At 34.0% G+C, this 21205-nt stretch overlaps 1 protein-coding gene across 5 annotated transcripts in view; it reads right to left on the bottom strand.

Moving 5' to 3' along the window:
- CNTN1 (contactin 1) overlaps positions 1–21205 on the bottom strand; it is a 358325-nt gene that overhangs the window by 86049 nt on the left and 251071 nt on the right. For all 5 annotated transcript variants that reach the window (XM_036867150.1, XM_036867147.1, XM_036867145.1 and 2 more), the window contains one exon: positions 13022–13142. In XM_036867150.1, coding sequence (XP_036723045.1) covers positions 13022–13142 — 121 coding nt within the window. The remainder of the gene's footprint in view (positions 1–13021; positions 13143–21205) is intronic.

Raw genomic sequence — 21205 nt, 5'->3', positions numbered from 1 at the left:
AATGCCAAAAGCCATACATTTTCCATTGTGCCATGAGGATCTTTTAATGACTATATGCATATATTAGTATAACTATATTATTATAGATAAGTATGGTATTAACAAGATGATCATCCTCTTATGTTCCCTAACCATAACTAGGGATAGTTTGATTATTATAATTAGACCACTTTATAACTACTAGCGCCCCCCTGGTTATAGTTATTTAAGTAGGAGAAATAGTATCTAGGAAAACTGCTGACTGCTTATTGCAAATTTAGTCCTATGATAAATGGTAACAAAGGTCACAAAACTCATTTGTCTCTTACATTTGTCTTTCAAACGTAAGAGATTTCCAAGTCTTTTGATGAGAACTGAAATTGCTAATTTTAAATATATTCTTTTTTTCTCCCTTTTAAATGAAGTTTTGGTAGTTTTGCAGAGAGAGGGGGCTGTGAACTGTCACACAGGAGGCCTCCCCAAACTGTTGCACATTGGAGCGCCATTTCTTGAATTAGTAACAGAGGCTTCCAACCTCTGCAGGAACATATCAAACAGTGGTCCTCTAACTTGTTTAAACCACAAACATCAGAAGTACCTGGTGTGTTCCAAACAGGAACAGTCCCTTGCCCCACAGAAATTCTCAGGGATGTGCAGGGGGGCTCAAGCACTAGCTGTTGAGAGCCACTAAGACTGTAGTGAGACGATGCTCAGAAGTGTAGTCCTCAGTGTGACAGAGCCCAGACTATTCAGTGACACACCAGGGATCACTACCTTTTAGTGGGTCACAAGTTATTTGCTACTAATAATATTGAAAATTCATAAGTTTGTACATTATTTTTTTGTGTAAAAATGAAGTGGAATCAAGGTTATCCTTTTAATTATGCTAGCTCTTGTTCACTGTTCACTTTCATCCCAATGCACTTTCAGATAGGGGAGTTGGTATTCCAGCAGTGCCCTGGGAAATGCATGTGGGCCACAACCAAGTCCCTCACCTCATCCCATGTCAACAGAGTGACCATGACAAGCATTGGGCAATTTGAAATTAAAATGGTGTTTTAATCTTTTGGAGAAAAAAAAAAACCTTTGCATTTATTCCAGAATCTGCATTCACTCATGAGTGTATTGGGCAGTTAAACATTATAATGGAAAGGTGCTGTGGCAGAGAGAAGATTGGGAGCTCCCCACTGTGTTGATCTAATGAGATGTCCTAAGCCAAATTTAGATAACGGATGGGAGAGGGGGGTCTGTCACACAAGGACCGGATCCTGTAGTCACCTCTGAAGAAGAAATAGGGAAGGTGCAAACTATGAAATAGCTGGATTTGTAGGATACCAATGGAGATTCCATAGTTGGTTGTATTATCCTTTTACATTTCTCCCTTTCCCTTTGAGCATGTCTCTGTTAATCCCCGTGATGATGGTAGTTTGAGGACCTATGTGATAGGAATTTAAAAGGACTAAAATCTCCTCTCTACAGCTTGTTAAACTGACCACACGTTTAGAGGGTAAAAGTCTTCTCTGAGTTTCCTTCATTTTCATTTGCTTAGGTGTAAGAAATTCTGTGACCCAATCAAATTCCCAGGGCCTGGGCTGGTGAGGTTGGCTGGTGGGAAGGAGATAGATGGTGGTGGCAGGAAGCCAGTCTGCAAAAGGCACCATGAGGAAATAATTGCACATTCCTGAGACTTGAAATGGCAGACTTTACAAAAATCACACCAAAAAAATTGTTTTGCTTAAAAGAGATTTTATACCATTGAGTCTTCTGTTGGTTATTTTTTCAATAATGAAGCTAAGGCATTTTCTCTTCTTTTTTAAATACAATGAACCAAAAAGAGAAGATATTATCAAATTCTAATTTCAAATAACTTAAAATTTTACTCTCTGAATTAACTTTGAATTATCAGTGCTTCAGAGTTTTTGGGTGGACAATTTAACAAACAAACCATATAACAATGTGAAACAGATGTACAATAAAATTATCTGATCTGATTTTTATATTTGGGCAGTTAAACACTAAAGAGAAGTGAGAAAAAGTAAGTTATGTAGTGAATTTGAAACACTGATAACTGGCCAAGTTCTGGCTTGATCATGTGAACTCTGAGGAATATTTTCATTTTCTTTTTCTTCTTCTGTTTTAAACTTCCTTTGCCTATGAATGGATTACCAGTCCTTGCACGACTACCACACAGCAGTTTTGTTAGGATGACATGATAAAATTTATATGAAAGTCCTGTAGACACATACATTCTAATCTAAAACACTTAAACATTTTGAATGTACTATTTTTAAGGCCAAAGAACACATTATAAAATCAAGCTTAAAACCATCTACTATGATTTATTGTTTTTGCTGTTGTAATTATAATTGTATGACATTGACTACATGAAAAAAATTTTTAATTATTATAGCTTTCCCTTTTTATTAGACCACTCATAAATATATTATGGGCAAAAATAAAATTGCAAAATCTGCATCAGTAACTTTTCTATAGAATAAACATTTCTTACCAAGAAAGAAAAAGGCCTACATTTTAATTTTTCCACATTGATTATTTTATCTCATTGAATATATCTGAATTAGTGTTTGATTATATTATGTTACAGCAATGAACTGGATGTTATATGTGAAGCCAGACTGCCTATATTCAAATCTTGTCCTTTTACTTAGTAACTAAATGATCTTGGGCAAGTAACTTAGCCTCCCTGGTGCTCAATTTCCTTATATGTAAAATGGGGATAATGATAGTACCCATCTCTTACAATAGTGCTGTTAAAATTAGCCTTTAGGGACTTCCCTTGTGGCGCAGTGGATAAGAATCTGCCCACAAATGCAGGGGACACTGGTTGGATCCCTGGTCTGGGAGGATCCCACATGCTGCAGAGCAACTAAGTCTGTGCACCACAACTACTGAGCCTGCACTCTAGAGCCCACGAGCCACAACTACTGAGCCTGCATGCCACAGCTACTGAAGCCCGTGTGCCTAGAGGCCATGCTCTGCAACAAGAGAAGCCAATGCAGTGGGAAGCCTGAGCACCACGCGAAGAGTAGCCCCCGCTCACCGCAACTAGAGAAAGCCCATGCACAGCAACAAAGACCCAACGCAGCCAAAAAATAAATTTAAAAAAATAAGGCTTTAATAAATATTATGTATCCTAACATAATATAATAAATATATGCTATGTAATTTGTATTTTGTTATAAAATATACTATATAATTATGTCATATATTATACATTAACTTATATAATTACATACCTTTATTTTTTTATTTTATATTCATAATATATGTCTTTTCACAGGATAAAGATTAGAGTTGGAAACATAATATTTTGCCAGCATAATTTAAAATTATCTTTTAAAATATGAACTAATTGCCATTTATTCATGTCCGTAAAGACTTTTGGATATCACTGGTTATCTGTACTGCTTGTAATTTGATGTAATTGTCAGCTTAATTTGACACTACTGTCTGGTAAGTAGACACTGATGTATAAAGCCCATGATGGGTCAGTGTAGTGGAGTGTCTAAAAGCCTGCTATTAAGTTCTGTAAATCTTTCCTGCTTTCTCTCCTGGAATCAGAGTGAGGAGAAGCAAGTTTGCTGATTATTTTTTAAGGGAATCATGGATACAGACTGACTGTGTAGCAAAGAATAAATTCCAGTTTGCCAAAAGCTGACCAGTTTGGTTATAAGACAGAGAGTCAGGAGCAATTAATTGAAGAAGATAAGAAATCCTACAAGGAAACTTCTCTCACTGTACTCCAGTGAGGAAAAAGAAAAGTAATCTAAATTTATATCAGTGCATCCTTCACAGTGTCATCTACCAGTTTATAATCCTCACACAGTTATGTTTCAATTTTTGAATTTGTAAAACGAAGGGTTAAACTAAATCACTTTCAAGATCCATCTTAAAGCTTAAATATCATGACTCATTCTGAATGAACTACATACTTTGTTGATATATTTGAACACTTCCTTGAATTTATGTCAATTTACATTGAACTGACTTTGAAAAATACAATTTCAAATTATTGATGTACTTCATAACTTTAGTAGTAATTGGGAAAGCTGCTACTTTTACTAGAGCTTTTATCAAATAAAACTACTTGTAAGTTCTAGCTTTGAAACAATCAAGCTACCTTCTAAATTCTGTATTTATTATAAACAGATACGCCTTTCAGCTCATTATTTCAGCTTTAGCTTACAACAGTTATGGAGAACTGGCCCTTAGCAGCTTTTGAATTTGTTGATTCTCAACGGAAATGAGAAAGCTTAATTTCTGGGCAGGCTTCGTTATTAATAGATGTATGGCTGTGGTTTAGTGCCAAGTGGGGTCAGGATGCCTCCGAATGGCGCCCTGTCAGTCGTTGTTCCAGCCAATGTGGGCAGCGAGGGCCATTTTCCTGTCTCAGTCCTGCAAGGACTGACGAGATGGAATCTTGAGTCTGTCTCTGTGGCAAACTTTCTTGGCCAAAGCAAGTGGAAAGCAGAGGCAATTATCCAAGTATCTGAGGTAAATGTGTGTTTTTCTGACCCAAATACTTGAAAAACTACCTCAACTATTCTCTTTGATTTGACTCTGATGATCTGGACACATCTTTCTGCCTGTATAAGTGAATCTCTTTTCTGGATGTCTTCACATATGCATGTGTGTGTGAGGCGGGTGGAGGTGGTAAGCTGTGTGTGTACTCGTGCATCTGTCTGGTTTTATGTGCGCACCACGTGCAACTTTTTAATCTGTTCTTCCTAATTTTATAGTGATTAAATTAATTAATTTAAAAGTCCTTTTGAATTAATTTAGGCATGCCATGCTTAAATAATAATTTCGAACATAAATCCACATTTGGTTATTTAATAATAACTTGAATATAGGAATTCTTGAGCACTGGGTAAATATTAATGCCAGATACCGCAGAAATCTAAATCCTGATTTAGCACCAAGAGTTCCACTAACTTTTAACATGATGGCAGACTCACCGTCCTTTTGCTTTCACAAATAGCCAGGGTCCCTGAGTTAGCCATACAAATAGAATGCTAAATAATCCAACAGGTGGTAATTTAACCCTTTTAAATAAATGTCTTTGGCTTTATTTTTCCCACAATGTTTTAAAAACTCAACTACTATTTATTAGCATGTGCTGGACAATGGATGGGAAAGCGAGAAGAGCAGAACTGCAGTCAGTAACTTTCACTATTTAGTAGCAGCAATTCTAGAACAGACTTGGTAATCGTTTGGGTACTATACCAAATTAACTATTGAAAGTTTAGAGTATTAAAGTATTAAAATTTTAAAGCACTAACTACAGAAGTTTTAGAAATTAACTATAGATTTTATTTATTCCTACTGTCTGGAAGAAGCCTAGGTTCCAAAATGATTGTCACAAAATAGATGGGTAATACAAGACAAGTCTCTTTCTCTTGAAGTCTAAATTTTGTAGTATAAAGGGATGGAAATTTTCTAGATGACTTCCAGGATTAATTCTAGATTTAAAATTGTATATTCCAATTTTAACATAAATGCAGATATTTCATGTAGCTACTCTGAAGAAGTTGGAAGGAAAAAAGATGTAACTGGTGCATGATTTTCCAATAATAGGACCATTAGAACCCTTTTATCTGAGACAAAGAAAATGTTTACTTCATATTTTTTAAGAAAGAGTACTAATTAATCTGGAACAACATCTCCAAGTAAGTGGTTCAAAATTGTTTGCCTGGATAGCGAAGAGAGGTCTGTTCTGGATATGAACTCTGCTAACATAGATCATCTGGGAGTAACAAATACTCAAGAGCATTTTCTGTAGAAAAGACCATTGGCCAACCATTATGATTGTTTAAAATACAGCAGTATTATTCAGACTAAAAAGTATATTGACAGCTTCCAGCAGGTTATTTATTTGGCTATATTACCTTAACTTAGCCAACACAGGATTTAAAAGTGGGTTAGTCATCAACCAAAATGACCTCCTTAAGAAAGAATCTGGTAACCATGTCATTAGGCCAAGTAATAAAACTTCAGGGGATTACATCAAATAAAGATGACATCTAACATATCCATTTCCATTCTGCAACTGTATTTTGGCATTAGAAATACACTCACACACACATTTTGGCATTCATACATACACACATGCACACACACAATATTCTAATCTAAATAAAAATCTACATAAAACTATGAATATAAGCTTCTAATATAAAAATATAAACAATACAAACTTAATTTGGGGGTGCAATGATTTACACAGTTTTGTATTATCCACTGGACCTTTAGTTACACTTTTTCCTGAATGTTTCCAAATTTCACATAGCACAGGTTAGTGTTGAGAATCAGACTAAAAGTTTCAGAGAGTGAAAGTCTTTTTTCTTTTGTTTGTTTTTAAATCTCAGCCTTGTATTAAGAAATTTTGTTTAATATGGTATATAAGATGCAAAAGAGGGGGCAGAGGTGAAAAGTATAATCATGATTGCATTTTCTGTTTTAGCAATTTTAGTGACAAACGTTATGTTCAGCCAGGTGTCAGGAAGGTCCTCCTAACAGTTGGTAGCATTGCCAAGGATATTTATAATACAGCAGAAATGCCATGGAAAGTAGTAAAACACAGATGTCAAAGCCTCATTTCTTGTTTTGTGGCCTAATTTTATGGTCCATTTTTGAATGTTGTCCAAAAGTGCACTCATAAAAGAGAATTTAGATTTGGCAAGCTACATAAATGTTCCCACAAGTGCTGTCAGATAAATCCTGAAACACCTTTCCTTCTAAATGACACTTTTGTTTTAACTGAAAAGCACTAAGTCCTCCAGAAACATCTTTTGCTAAAAACATTCATACAGGACTGTTGATGTGCACCAAAACTTACTTGATGAAACAACCCAAAATACCTATTTTGGAATACCTTTTGTGGAACCTATTAAGTACAGCCTTTATTACAATAACAACAACAAAAAGGAAATTTGTATCAATCCTCTTGATTTGGATTTTATTTTATCTATCACTGTGGCTTTAAATGTGCATTTCCCTAATGGTTAATGACACTGAACATCTTTTATGTGTTTATCTACCATTTGTATATCATCTTCAATGAAATGTCTGTTCACGTATTTTGTCTTTTTTCATATTAGGTTATTTTAATTTTGAGTTTTGAGAGTTCTTTATATATTTTACATACAAACCTTTCTTGGATACTTGGTTTGCAAATATTTTCTCCCAGTCTGTTGCTTGTCTTTTCATCATCTTCACAGGGACTTTCACAAAGCAGAAGTTTTTAATTTTGATGAAGTTCAGTTTATCACTTTTTCATTTTATGCATTATGCTTTTGGTGTCAAGTCTAAGAACTCTTCATCTAGCCCTAAGAGCTGAAGATTTTCACCTATACATTTTTTTTTTCTAAAAGTTTCATAGTTTAAAATTTACAGATAAGTCCATGATCCATTTCAAGTTAATTATGTATAAGGTCTGAGGTTTAGATCAAGGTCCTTTTTCTTTTTTTTATTTTGGACTATGAATCCTCATTTGTTCTAGCACCATTTATTGCAAAGGCTAATCTTCCTCCACTGAATTAACTTGCATTTTTATTAAAAATCTTTTGAGCATATGTGTATGGGTCAATTTCTGTATCCAGTGTTGATGCACCATGGTTCACCAGGCCAATCTTTAATCTAGCTTTGCTAAACCCATCCCAGAGCTATTAATTTAGAAACTTCCAAGAGGGGCTTAGAATTGTGTATTTAAAATTAATTGTAGTAGTAAATCTGATGTACAGCCAAGTCTGGCACCTGCGCCCAGAGGTTACACAAAGATTTTTCATGAATCTTTGCCGAGAAGGTTGGTGGAGAGGAAGTAGGGGATAGCAGGTCACCCTGTTTAATTAAATTAAATATATTGAGAAATATTTAACATTTAGGTAAAGCTGTATAAAATAAGAAATGACCACCTACAAACTCACCATTCAGCTTAAGAAATAAAACATTACTTATTCAGATGTAGCCTTTTGTGGGTCCCCTCCCTCCTTAACCACACTCACCTCCTCTCCTATCTCCAACCCAGAGGTAACCACTCCCCTATATTTCGTGATTATCATTTTCATTCATTCTCTATATTTGACCATATAAAATATGCACACATATTCTATACATACATACATACATACATATATATGTCAGATTTGTTGTTTTAATAGAAACTTGAAGTAAAAGCAACTATCAACTTGATCAGTGTGCAACTTATTCTTGCCAGTTCTCAAACCCAGACCACAGCATATTCTGAAGTCTAGTTTAGCTCTGTTTGCTTAGATTTGGATATGTTTACTGTTTTCTTTGTTCATCTTGCTATTTGATGTCTCAGAACTTTACTCTGGCATTATTTTCCTTCTTCCTGAAATTTACCCATTAAATATTCCTTTAGACATAAGAGTCTCTTGGGAAATAAACTCTGTTTCTGTTGGTCTAAATATAACTATTTTTCCTCATTATGAAATGATAACTTGTCTGTATATATACTTCTTGGTGCAGTTATTTTTCTTTCAGCACATTCCATGGTAGTATTAGTTATCTACTGATGCATAACAAATTACCCCAGGCCTGAGTGGCTTAAAACAATAGTAAACAGTTATCTCTTTTTTTTTTTTTTAACATCTTTATTGGAGTATAATTGCTTTACAATTGTATGTTAGTTTCTGCTTTATAACAAAGTTAATCAGCTATACATATAAACAGTTATCTCTTACAGTTTCTGTGGATTAAGAATTCTTGAGTGGCTTAGCTGAATAGTTCTTGATCAGGGTCTGTCATGAAAGTTATAATCAAACTGTTGGCCAAGGCTACAGTCATCTGAAAGCTTGACTGGAAGATCTGCTCTCTAGATGACTCATTCAAATGACTGGGAAGTTGGTGTTGGTTATTAATAGGAGGTCTCATTTCCTCTTCATGTGGGCTTCTCTACAAGATTGCTGAAATATCCTCATGACATGGCAGCTGGCTTCCTCCAGAATGAGAATTCCAAAAACCAAGGCAGAAGCAGCAATGTGATTTATGACAATGTTCAGCACTGTCACTTCTGCTGGCACATACACCAACCCTAAGTGTTAGAGAGATTACACAGGGGCTGGTTTATCAGAAAGCAAGGATCACTGAGGGTCACCTTGAAGTCTGGATCCCCCAATTACCTTGTGACTTTTATTATTGCTGCTGAGTAGTTGGCCATCAGAATTGTTATGTCTTTGCAAAAAATATTTTTTACTCTTGCTGTTCTTATAATCTTCTATTTGTCTTGAATGTTCTGCAGTTTTATTTATTTTTATTAATTTTCTTGTGTTTCATTGTGACCCTTGAAAATGAGAAGTCATAATTGTCACTAATCCTCCCAAATCTATAGTCATTATCTTTTTGAAAATTATTCTTTCTTACTTTCTCTAATATTTCTTCTGGTAATCCAATGGGACTAGCATTACTTTCTCATTGTGTCATTAATGTCATAATCTTTTTTTTTTCATAATTAGTCTTTGTTTTTCTGTGATGAAATATGATGATTTCCTCATATCTGTCATTCAGGCCCCTAATTTTTTCCTAATTGGTCTCTAACTGTTGTTTAACCCATCCATTGATTTTTTTTATTTTCAATGATTGTTTATTTTTTATAGTTCTTCCTTTTCCCCCCACACTGCCTCATTTTATAGTATCTTATTTCCAACTCATTTTTATCATTTCCTCTCTTATTTATCTAAATATTTAGGCATGATTATTTTTATTCTTATTCTGTTGATGAGAGTATCTGATGTACTCTAGATTCTAACTATATTGTTTTGTTTTTAACCCTTCCTGATTCTCTTGTTATGGCTTGTCATTTTTTGCATAATTCCATATTTGATTTATCTAAATTTGTTAGAATCCTAAAGGGGCTATGTTGAATGCTCACTATTTCAGAGAGTGTAATCCTTTACTTTTGTCAGGGCTGTGATGAAGAATGTTTATTGATTTATCTAAAATCTTTGGTGCTTTTAGAGCAGTGAAGTTTTTAGAACAGTGAATGAACATTTTGCCATAAGAAACAGTTTTCACTTCTTTCAATCAGTGCAGTTTGAATTCTATATATTAGGCTTCCAGGGCAACTTTGTTTAAATAAAGGTTACTTTTACAAAAATAATGTCTATACTATAGAAATACTAGGAGAAATATTTCCAAACTGAAAGGATAGAACTAGTATAAAAGGCAGTTTTGGACATCAAAAGCGAAAATTACATGGCCAGTACTACCTCATGACTTGAAATTGTTTGCATAACTGGAGAAATAGGCAATGTATGTCAATTTTATGGTCTCTTTTCCTTGAGCACCTGTGGACTCAATTAGTAGGTAAATAAATTGAAGTACTATAGGTTTTTACAAGTAAACACTTAAGACTACTGCAAAAAGACAACGGCTTATATTTGATTATTGGGCCAGTTTTCTATAAATTGTTTTTAGTTGACAACAATTGCTATTGTCTTCCTTGGTTCTCTGTTCTACCAAACATTAAACAGATAAGTGGGGGAGTGAGTTTTCTCTGGGTAAAAAGCTCCATGAAATCAGATGCAATGTTACAGAAGCACTCATATTTAACTAATTCAATGCCTCCATCCTAAACTCAATTCAGTTCAATTTCAGGAGATCCATGAACCCCTTGAAATCTGTCCATGGACTCCAGGTTATGATTTCCTAGACTAAATGAAAAAACATAATTAAGTGGATAAATGGACCAATAATATTACATTAGGCATACTATGCCATTTTGTATATTACTCATCATTATTATAAGAAATAAAGAAAACTTTATTTTTATATTCCATGATTTAAATATACAAATCATATTTGAAGGTCTACTTCATATACATTTTTGACACAACCTATGCAGAAATGTATTTGACTATTTGAATTGCAAATTTCTCTTGATATAAAATGAATATCTTTTATATTATTAGAAATAATGTTTGGAGAATGATTACAACTTTCAGACTTTTATCAGTATTAAGCAATACTTTTTATCTACCTGTATAGTTTTTTCAACATCCTGCTATAGTGCAGGGACTTAAAATGCTATATCATATCATATTTCTACTAAGTGCACTTGCCAGGTTGCATTGCTTTAAGTTATATTTCCTATGACTAAAGGGCTTTAGAACAAAAAACAACTTTATATTTTCACATAATACCTGCTATACCTTTTTTATATTGGTTTTACTGTAAAAAATACAGAGTATGATGATTATTAATTACCTAAGTATGAATGGATAAGATTATTAATATTCTTTGACTACATCTGTAAAACTTCATCTTCCCTGTGAATACTGGGAGCTTACTGCAGTGTAGTTATATGAAGACACTGATGCATTGTAATATAATCCTTATTGTAACACTAATGATAATCTTTTAATATGCAAATAATTTCAATTAAATATAAGTATAGACTATTGCTGGAAGTGGCTTAACAGCTAGTGGTCTGACTAGAAAGAACAGTGAATAGTCCCTCTCCCTGATAACTCTCACAGACAATAGATTTCCCAGATAACAAAATATTCCTAATGGAAATACTGAACCTAAATGAACTTCCTTTAATTTAGTATTTTGTAGCCTTGGAGTTTTATTAATTTTCAATAAGGGTTGTGTGTAATAAATGCCTAAGTTCATTTGGATAAAGAAATTTCAGCTAGACTTCCATTACTCTACTGAAGAATATATTCAACTGGAGTAAGAGGGTTTTCAATATTTTCCAATGTGACTGACGGACTCCATATTACCATTGTTCTAGAGGAAAATGCAGGAGGTGTATGAGATTAAGTGAAATTATATTGATCTGGATCCAGAATGGGTATTAAGACAAACCATGAATATCATCTCATTTACTAATTGTTTATCTGATTGTGCAAAAGCTGACTGAAAAAAAAAATGGTCAATAAATATTTCTAGTAGGTAAAATGTGAAAAAAATACAAATTTTAACATGTCACTGAGACAGAGGGAAAAAGAGAACAATGAAACTATGAGATAGAATTCTGCAACTCACTAAATATTAATAAAAATGCATATGTGAATTTCACAACTTAGTAGAGAAGGTAACTCATATGTACAGATTGCTATAAAACACATTAGAGAAAGTAGTAATTGTTATGAGAGTTTAGAAGAGAGGGCTCATATTTGGGACATCAAAAAAATGACTCATGAGTTTGTTACTTCTTGAGCCAAGTCTTGAAGGATGGATAAGATTTGGGCAACAATCAATGAAAACAGCTTGTGGAAGGAATGCTGTGAACCAAGGAAGAGAGGTAGAAATCCTAGGGTATTTCTGTGGCCTAGTTGGTCAGGAGGAATGGTGAGAAATTAAAGCTAAACAGGCCGAGGTCACCACACCTCATGGAACTTCTTGGGCGCTTAGCTAAAAGGAATGGTCTTCATTCTGTAGGCAGGGAGTAAAGAGCTGATGAATGATTTTAAATAAAGTAAGGCATGTTCCGAGCTGGCCTCACAGCTATATAGCAGAGACCAGTAGCAAAGGCGTTGTATTTTCAATAAGCATGTATCCAAGCACATTCTCAATCATTTATAAGAACAAAAGCACTAGTCTGAAAATCAGCAACAAATAGACACACGATACATGTACAAATCATTTTTTGTTCTAAGATGATACTGGTAAATGTATAACACTTGAGGTTATAATAAACAGTACCAGTATATTTTTTCCATAAAAAATAAAAAAGGAAACAAAACTCTACTCAACACATGAAAAGTGTTAGCAGGAACTGAGAACTTCTGCTAAGTACCAAGTTTAAAAGCACAAACATTTAGTAGGAGGTATGTGGTGTAAGTTGCTAAAAAATACGTAGTTAGTAAAACAAAATCAGTTCTGTTTACTACTTGGCTGGCATAAATCAGTCTTAGGCATGGGTGAAGAACTGTTCTCAAGGATCGAGACTCTAAATATATAAGAATTCATACCAGAGTTACCAGAAGATTATACATATTTATGTAAATCAAATAGCTTTGGTTTTGTGATTCCAAAATGTTGAAACTCTTACCTCGCACAACAAGGTCAGCTGAGGCTGAAGAATTGTCCACAATTGTCTGAGCGGTACACGTGTACCTCCCAGCATGTTTTAGCTGGGCATTTCGGATGAGCAGCTCCCCATTGGAATCCAGCTGTCGGCAAAAACAGCAGTCATTCGAATCAGTACGTTTTTTTCACCAACTAAATGGTATTTAGGATATGAGAGGTACATTTTCCCCTAACAAAATGAACACCTGTTTTAGATGTGTTAACTGTCTGTGTGTTCTTAGGTTACTTAAACTCTGGGCTTTGGTATCTCAAGTGAAAAATAGAGTGAATTACCTAAGGTCCTTTTTAGCTTTAATTTCTTTAGTATTCTATTATTTATATAATCAGAGGGCATTTTGAGGGAAAACACAGGATGAAACTATTTCATTGATGTCTTTTAAAAAGAAATGTGAAGGTCCAAAAATCTTGATGCTGAATATCAATGAAGATACATAAATGCTGTATGGCTAGGAAGAATTATAATTTGGTTATGTAAAACCAATCTAAACAACTAATTTCAAGACGTGCCACGGTTCATTTTACAAAGATACTAAAAGTGTGCAGAAACTGTCAAAATGGACAATTCTACTAACACGTTCTGTTTTGGCCAAGTATAACCTCCTTGTGGGCAAGGATTTTTGTCTTGTTCACTGCTCTATTTCCAGTGCTTAGAATAGTGTTTAACATATGTTTTTTTAAGGAGGCTTGAGGGAATTTTGCTTGTGAATGATAAGACACCATCCCAATGCAATTTCTAAAAATAGCTAATATTTACCGAATGCCTCCTCTATACAGATCCTGGGATTCTCTTCTGAAAACAGTCCTATGAGATAGGTCCTATTTTGTCCATTTTACTAAAGATAAAAGTGAGACTTAGAGTAGCCAAGTAATTTAACTATGGTTACTCGGTTTGCTTGGTTGGAGGAGCGTAACATAGTCCATGCTCATTAACTCCAAAATACTCTCTTAAGAGAAAAATTTGGAAAACTCGATTTTTAAATAGACACTTGGTTTTCCTGAGAAACAAAAATATTGATTTACTATTGCAATTATAGATATCCAGATAGATTAAAGGATGAAAAACTAATGACTAGGTTAATATTTCACGTAATAGATGAAGGTATTGTTTCTGTTACATGACAGACCTGCAAATTTTAAAATTTTGATTATTTAATGACTATATGTGGAATAAATGCTCTGCTCCACCATTGGTTCTGCTGGTGGCCCCTTCACATATTAAATTCCCTGCTGGTCTTGGAAAGTATTTGGGTTGCAATCCTTGATTTATTAATAAGATTAATTAAAAATAATAGTTATCTTCTGAGCAGATTGATTCAGTTGGTTGTAATAGAATACTACTATCTCCACATAAAGAACTGGTCAGTGGCCACACACCTTTTTCCTTGGTTTCAGTAATTAAAATCTCTGTAAAAATGAAACTAGAGGTCATACAATTTAATGTTAGTTGGGGTCTTCCTGTCCCTTGCGGTCTAAGATTGGGTAAAAATCCAGTTTCCAAAATTTCTTCAAATTCCTAAGGTAGGGGAATTCTTTCCTTCTGTTCTCTTGACCAAGGAGCTCCAGACCAGCCTTTTCTCTATTTTGCCATGAAACCTACTATCACGAAGTATTCCCTAGTAAAGTAGGTGTACTAAAGAGTTAAAGGTCATGGAATTGGTTGTATCCCACAAAGTAGGGCAATTATCATCCACTGTATATTTCTATTTTTAAAAGTCCTGTTGGTCATACTTTTACTAAGGATTTCTCAGTGACCTTCACCTCTCTCTGTTCCCTATCATCTTGTTGGCACTCACTCCCACTCCCATATCTTACCTCTCTCTGCTCTTCTCTTCTTTCCCTTGGAAACAAACAACTATTCTTCTTTCCTCATGTTAAACTGCTTAATTGTTGGATGGTTGCTTGGATTCTGACAATACTTCTTCCTCAAACCCTTACTTTCTGTTTTTAGCTTTTGCCGTTTCTTTACCTCTTACCCCTAAGCTCATTTTAATCTGGTTCCCAACTCTTCAACTCATTTTACTTGACTTCTAATAGCATTTGACCTTCCTTCCCCAAACACCCAACTTTTCTAGTCATCTGTGATGGCACATTTTTCCAGAAAGTTTGAGAAAATTCTTAACCTCTCATCTTCTTCAACTTCCTTATAATTCCATCACAAATTATTGAATTTATCCCTTCCTTTTCTTCAACACTTCCTCTGTCCTTGTCCAAGCTACCAACATCTCTCACTGAACTACTATGTCCCATTTGGTCATGACCCTCACCCCTGTCCCATCTATTCTTTTCTCCACTTAGCACTCAGGGTGACCTTTAAAAAACGCAAATTATGATCAAATCATCCCTTTCTATAAAAAACAAACTAAAACCTTTAAAAATGTTTCACTTCTTGGAATAAAAGCCGTAAGTGTTATGATAGTCAACTTGGCTCCATTCTCTAAATTCTGTCCAATATTCCAGCTCAACTAGTGCCACCATTTCACTTACACTCCTCTCTCCAGAAGAACATTCCCTTTTTAAGACCTTAAATGTATCTTGTTATCTCCTATCTCTGGTTCTCCAAGGTGTTTCCTTTCCTGGAATTTGATCTCTTCATACCCCACCCTCTTACCACCTTCATCTAAATAACATTTACCCTCCCCCACCAATATCAGTTCAAATCATTTCCTTAAGCAAGTCTTTCTGTTTTCTGTTGTTACATTTTGCCATAGCACATTTTACTTAATGTGATATTATATATCTCATTTACAATAAAATATTTTTGCAATTATATGATTAAAGTTGGTTTCCCTGAAGGACTGTAAGTTTTATGAGAGGAGGAAACATGCCTGAATTCTTCAGCATTGTATCCCTGTGTTACATGTGTACAGCTGTATGTGCTGTATCCCTAAGACCAGCACAGTCCCAGGGATATAATAACACCAAATATACATTGTTTGAATGCACTATTCAGCATGCTTATTAAGACTTCTGGCATCTGCTCTTAAGATAATACATGTTTACTTCTTTTCAGGTACAAGCAGAGTTAGGATAGCAAGTTCATATAGCTCATCACAATGGCAGAATTTTGTAAGCACATAATGAGACACTTTGATGTCAGGACACACTCTTGCTACTTCTTTTCCCACTTCCTGTGCCCCATAAACTTACATTTTACCATGTGTTCTCTTTCCTGCAGACCTTTGTACATATCACTTGCATTGCCTGGATTCTCCCATCTCCCACTTCTATCACTTGGCTAACTTCAAGTCGTGGTTTAGATGCCCCTTTCTTCTCTAGAATCCAAAGTCCTGGTTAGGTGGTTGCCCCTTGCATATTTTCATTTTAACTATCCCTTTCTATTCTAATTATTTAGTTGTCCATTTCTTCTACTAGGCTGTAATTCTTTGAGGAAGGGGCTAGGTCTTATTTATTATTACATACAAATTATGTATTGTGATATCTGACATACAGGAGGAATTCAACAAATAAATATTGCATAAATGAATTAAAATACCTATTATCTAAAATGTTTTTATTAAATTCTTTTAGTAATTTCATATGATTTTTCAGGTAAGATAATAATATTATAAGATAAAATAGCTGAATTGAGAACAACTATAGCTATCTATATACCTGAGATCAGCTATGAATTAATAATATATTTCAAATTATTTGTAAACTAATTTCATGAGTAAATATAAATGTTTTAGGAATAATGTGTAAACTTATAGAGAAAAGAATGCAGTTGACATATAAGAAAATGTACACTTTTAAGTTTTTCAACCACCCATATTTGTTGTAAAGGATTAGGCCTTTACAAATTCAAAATTTGTAATACAAATCACAAATTTACAGAGAGATCTGCCCTTTCCCTCAGCTTCTGGAAGGTAACCTGTAGTATTCTTTCTTTGCCTGGGTGTCTTGGGTCATACTGAATAGTTCTAATCACGTGATTTAGGGTGGCAGTTAGCCACACCTGTATAGTTTTAGAGTAGGGACTGACCATGCCAGAAAGACTAACATTGTGACTTAGGGTAGGGGCTTTGGGTCATGTGTTATCAGTCAACCTAGATATTGAGATTAACCATTTGGGCAATCAATCAATCAATCAAGGCCTACATGATTAAGCCCTGGTTAAATCTCTAGATATCAAAGCTCAAGAAAGCATCCCTGGTTGGCAATACTCTGTGCCTACTGCCACAGACCAAAGCTGATAGAGTAATGCATCCTGACTCCATGGGGAGAGAACAATGGAAGCTCTATGTTTGGTACGTCTCTTGGACTCTGCCCCATGCATTTCTTCCCTTCGCTGATTTTAATCTGCATGCTATTTGGGTAATAAATTGTAACCATGAGCATAATAGCTTTCAGGGAATTCTGTGAGTTCCCTCTAGCACAAGGAAACTAAGAGTGGTTTTGGCAACTCCTGGAACTTGCAGTTGGTTTCAGAACTGAAGATGGTCTTGAGGACTCTGCCTGACTTTGTAGTTGGCCAATACCACATATCATACTAAATAGAATTCACCTAAGGGGGGTGGTAAAGAAATATTATTTTATTACCTATAGCTCTCTTTTTTAAAATATTTAAAGTAAGAAGAGAGTAAAGTTGTGTATATGGGGAAGGTAATAATAAAAGAGTTTTTCTTGAGCCATTGTACATGCTAACTGACAAATATTTCTGAGAAAATTTCTAGTGAGAAAAAATAAAATAATATAAAATAATTATAGTAAAATAAAATAATTTAAACACTATATATTAATAAAACAGACTGCTTTAATGTGCTTTAACATCCTTAAAGTTCAATATATCATAGTACTGAACTTTGACATTAAATATTCATTAATGGAAAGATATTAAAAAATATTTTTAAACTATTATGACACAAGATAATAGCTATATTTGAGAAAGAATAATGTTTGCATAAAATGAAAAGCACTTAGCTCTATTGCATGCTTTTATTATGTGAACTCACTATGTGGGTTGCTTCATGTATCTAAATGAAAGGTAATCCTGTTGCTAAACTTCCACTATTTCAATGAACCATGGGATTAGATTGGAATTTAAAAAATAAAATACTTCAGAAATTAAAATTAAAAAAAAATTCAATCTTAAAAGAAAAAAAAATTCAACCTTATAATAAAAAAATGAAAGCAGAAAAATAATATAAAAATAAACATTTGCGACACTATAATTACCCTTTGTAAAATATTTGAATGCTGTACACCTAATAATCTTCTTTAATGAAATTGCTATAATTTCCCCCAAAATCTCAGTTTGAAACACAGTGCTGTTTTCATATTCATTTATTTAATCCTGAGAGAAATAATGTGGTCATGCTTTTCATACTTTTCACAGGTAATGAAAAACACAAACTATTTTGTCTTAAAATATCATATTAAAGTTATACTTATTGAATCTTCAGAATAAACTCCTTAAAAACTTTTAATTAAACTATTCTAAAAGTTTAATGCTAAACTCATTTTAAAAGTTAGCCTTGTTTTAAACATTAGGACTTAGGTAGGTAATGATAGGCCGATTTGCATAAAGCAGTAATAAGCGACTTTAGCATTTATTCTCATTCAGTCTATATTTGGTGAAGGTGTGGCACTGAAACACCTCAAAAGGAAAGTAAAGAAAAAATATGCTATATCATTTCCAATAGAGTTGTGTATGTATAAAAGCTTTGCTGAAATTTTTATAAATGGCACTAGCACTTTCCATACCTCAGGAGAAGTTGAGGTTCTCAGTGGTCGACAGAACGCTTACAAAGCAAGTAAAGATCATGGCTCTCAGCACATTCTAGCCACAAATTAGATACGAATGCTCTCTATATTTTCACTAAAAACCACAGCTTGGCTGAATTACAAGATACTTCCCTTCATATGAGGAGAGTTGAATCACATACTGGAAATTGTGATAGCACAGCTCAGGGATGTTCCAAAGTGTATATGTGGTTTACCACTTAGAAATTTCCCAAGTTTAAATCAAAAGACTTCCAAAATATAAATGCCTATTCCTTCCTTTCCACTCCCTCATGAACTAACTTTGAAAAAGCAGTCCTGCAGTACAAATAAGTCTGAATTACTAAGTTGTATTAACAAATTCAGTTAATCATAATGAACAAAGAAATATGCCATAAGGTATATACAAGGTCTAGATAAAGCTTAGAGGTCATAATGGCTCTATAAAAACATCTCTTTTGTTCCATTGAAGTTCAGAATGAAGAGACAAATATGGAAGATTGGAGGAAAGCATAGCCTTTAAAGAGAATACTCTAGAAACCTGTAAGCAAAAATTATTAAATATGTATGATACATGCTATATCCATGAAAAATAAACATTTTTCTTTTTTACTTTTGGCTTGCTAGGTTAAAGAAAGAATAACTGTAGCAAATTCATCAGATGTAACTGCAAACTTTAACACCACCATCACCAACACACGAGCAAAAAAAAAAAAAAAAAGAAAAAATGTAAGGGTTTTATAGGTGCCAGGGACTATTATAAATATTTTACATGTGCAAATTCACTTATACCAACAACCCTGGGAAAGAGGTACTATTCTTAACTGTATTTTAGAGATGAGGACACAATAATACTGTAACTACAACCACTACTACTGCTACCACTGTTGCCGTTAATAGGATACTACTACTGCTGCAACTAGTATCAATATTAAGATTGCTACTACAACTTCTGCTATTGCTACTGCCATTGCTGTAGCTACTATGAACTCCTACTAATACCTGATCTAGCTTATTAAATGCCCTTAAGATGCCTTGCAATGTGCTAGCTACTTTACATATATGTTTCGTATTTAATTTTTATAAGACTCAGGGAGATATGTTTAATCTTTCCATTTTACAGATAAGGAATTTTAGATTTTAAGTTAAGCTACTGGTAGAAGGTTCAATAGTTAACCTGTTTTCCCCAAGTTAAGCTGTTGCCAAAGTAGTGCTTCATGGATCAAACAATTGAATTTAGATTCATAGTTTGGTAGGTAAAAGTGGATATTTTCTCATAACAAGAAAAATACAATATGTTATATTTTCTTTCTTTCTTTCTTTAATTTTTAACCTATTTAAATGTTCAAACATAAGAAAATAGAAAGAATAGTACAATGACCACCCATATACTAACCAGTTAGATTCAACAGTTGTAAACTTCTTGCCATATTCACTTTATCTAATTATCTAGCTGTCTATCTATTGTTGAACCCTTAAAAAACAAATTACTGATACCATCATAATTCATTTGTCAAAACATTAAATTGAATCTCCAAAACGGTAAGACCATTCTCTTAAATAATCACAGAACCATTTTCACACACAACATAATTAACATTAATTTCCTAATATAATCTAATATTCAAGTTAGTGTTATTTTAAGTAATGCATCAGCATTAAGTTTACCTGAATGTAAAAAAAATTAAAAAGATATAACTTACAAAATCTTATGAAAATGAGTATTATCATTACAAATATACACACTTAAATATATTAGGGAAATAGTTGAGGATAATTACTGAGAGATCACCCTGTACTTACACTATCAATGGAGATGTTGAATATCCCTAAATTTGGCTATTTTGATGGCTGAAGAGTTCAATTTTGATCAATCGGACCATTTTAAGTGAAAACTCACAAGGAAGGAAATTTTCTTTTAGATGTCTACTAAGCATTTTAAATGATGGACAAAACCATCAAACCCTGGGTTTAGAACCCACATTTTCGAGTTGAAAGAAAACTTGAACACTGTTTAATTTATATGGTTTTTAAATTGGTTTCCATTAGCCTTAGGGTTCTGAAGACCTTCATGGATCACTTGGTAGAAAGAAGGGATCAGAATGGGATGTGTTTTGGGATAGGAAGATGTGAGAGGCCCTACAGTTAAGGCTTTGGTCTCCTACATATGCTCACAAACGTGGGTACAATTTCTTTAGTCAGACCAACTTTACCTTCATCTTTGAAATTTATTGGGGTTCTAATTTAAATTTTCTTTGCAGAAAGAATTCTGCTGCTAAAAAACCTTCTGTTGTTGTTTTTCAAAACCTCTGCTGTGGCCCAACTTCCTCATATGACAGATAAGAAGCCTGAGGCACAGATTGACTGTTTTGCCCGATATCATATAACTTGTCAAGGGCAAAACAACAACAAAATCCCAGATCTT

Source organism: Balaenoptera musculus, chromosome 10, assembly GCF_009873245.2.
Source record: "Balaenoptera musculus isolate JJ_BM4_2016_0621 chromosome 10, mBalMus1.pri.v3, whole genome shotgun sequence".
Taxonomy (NCBI): domain Eukaryota; kingdom Metazoa; phylum Chordata; class Mammalia; order Artiodactyla; family Balaenopteridae; genus Balaenoptera; species Balaenoptera musculus.
The sequence above is the reverse complement of the archived record's forward strand: the minus strand, read 5'-3'. Positions and strand labels throughout refer to the sequence as shown.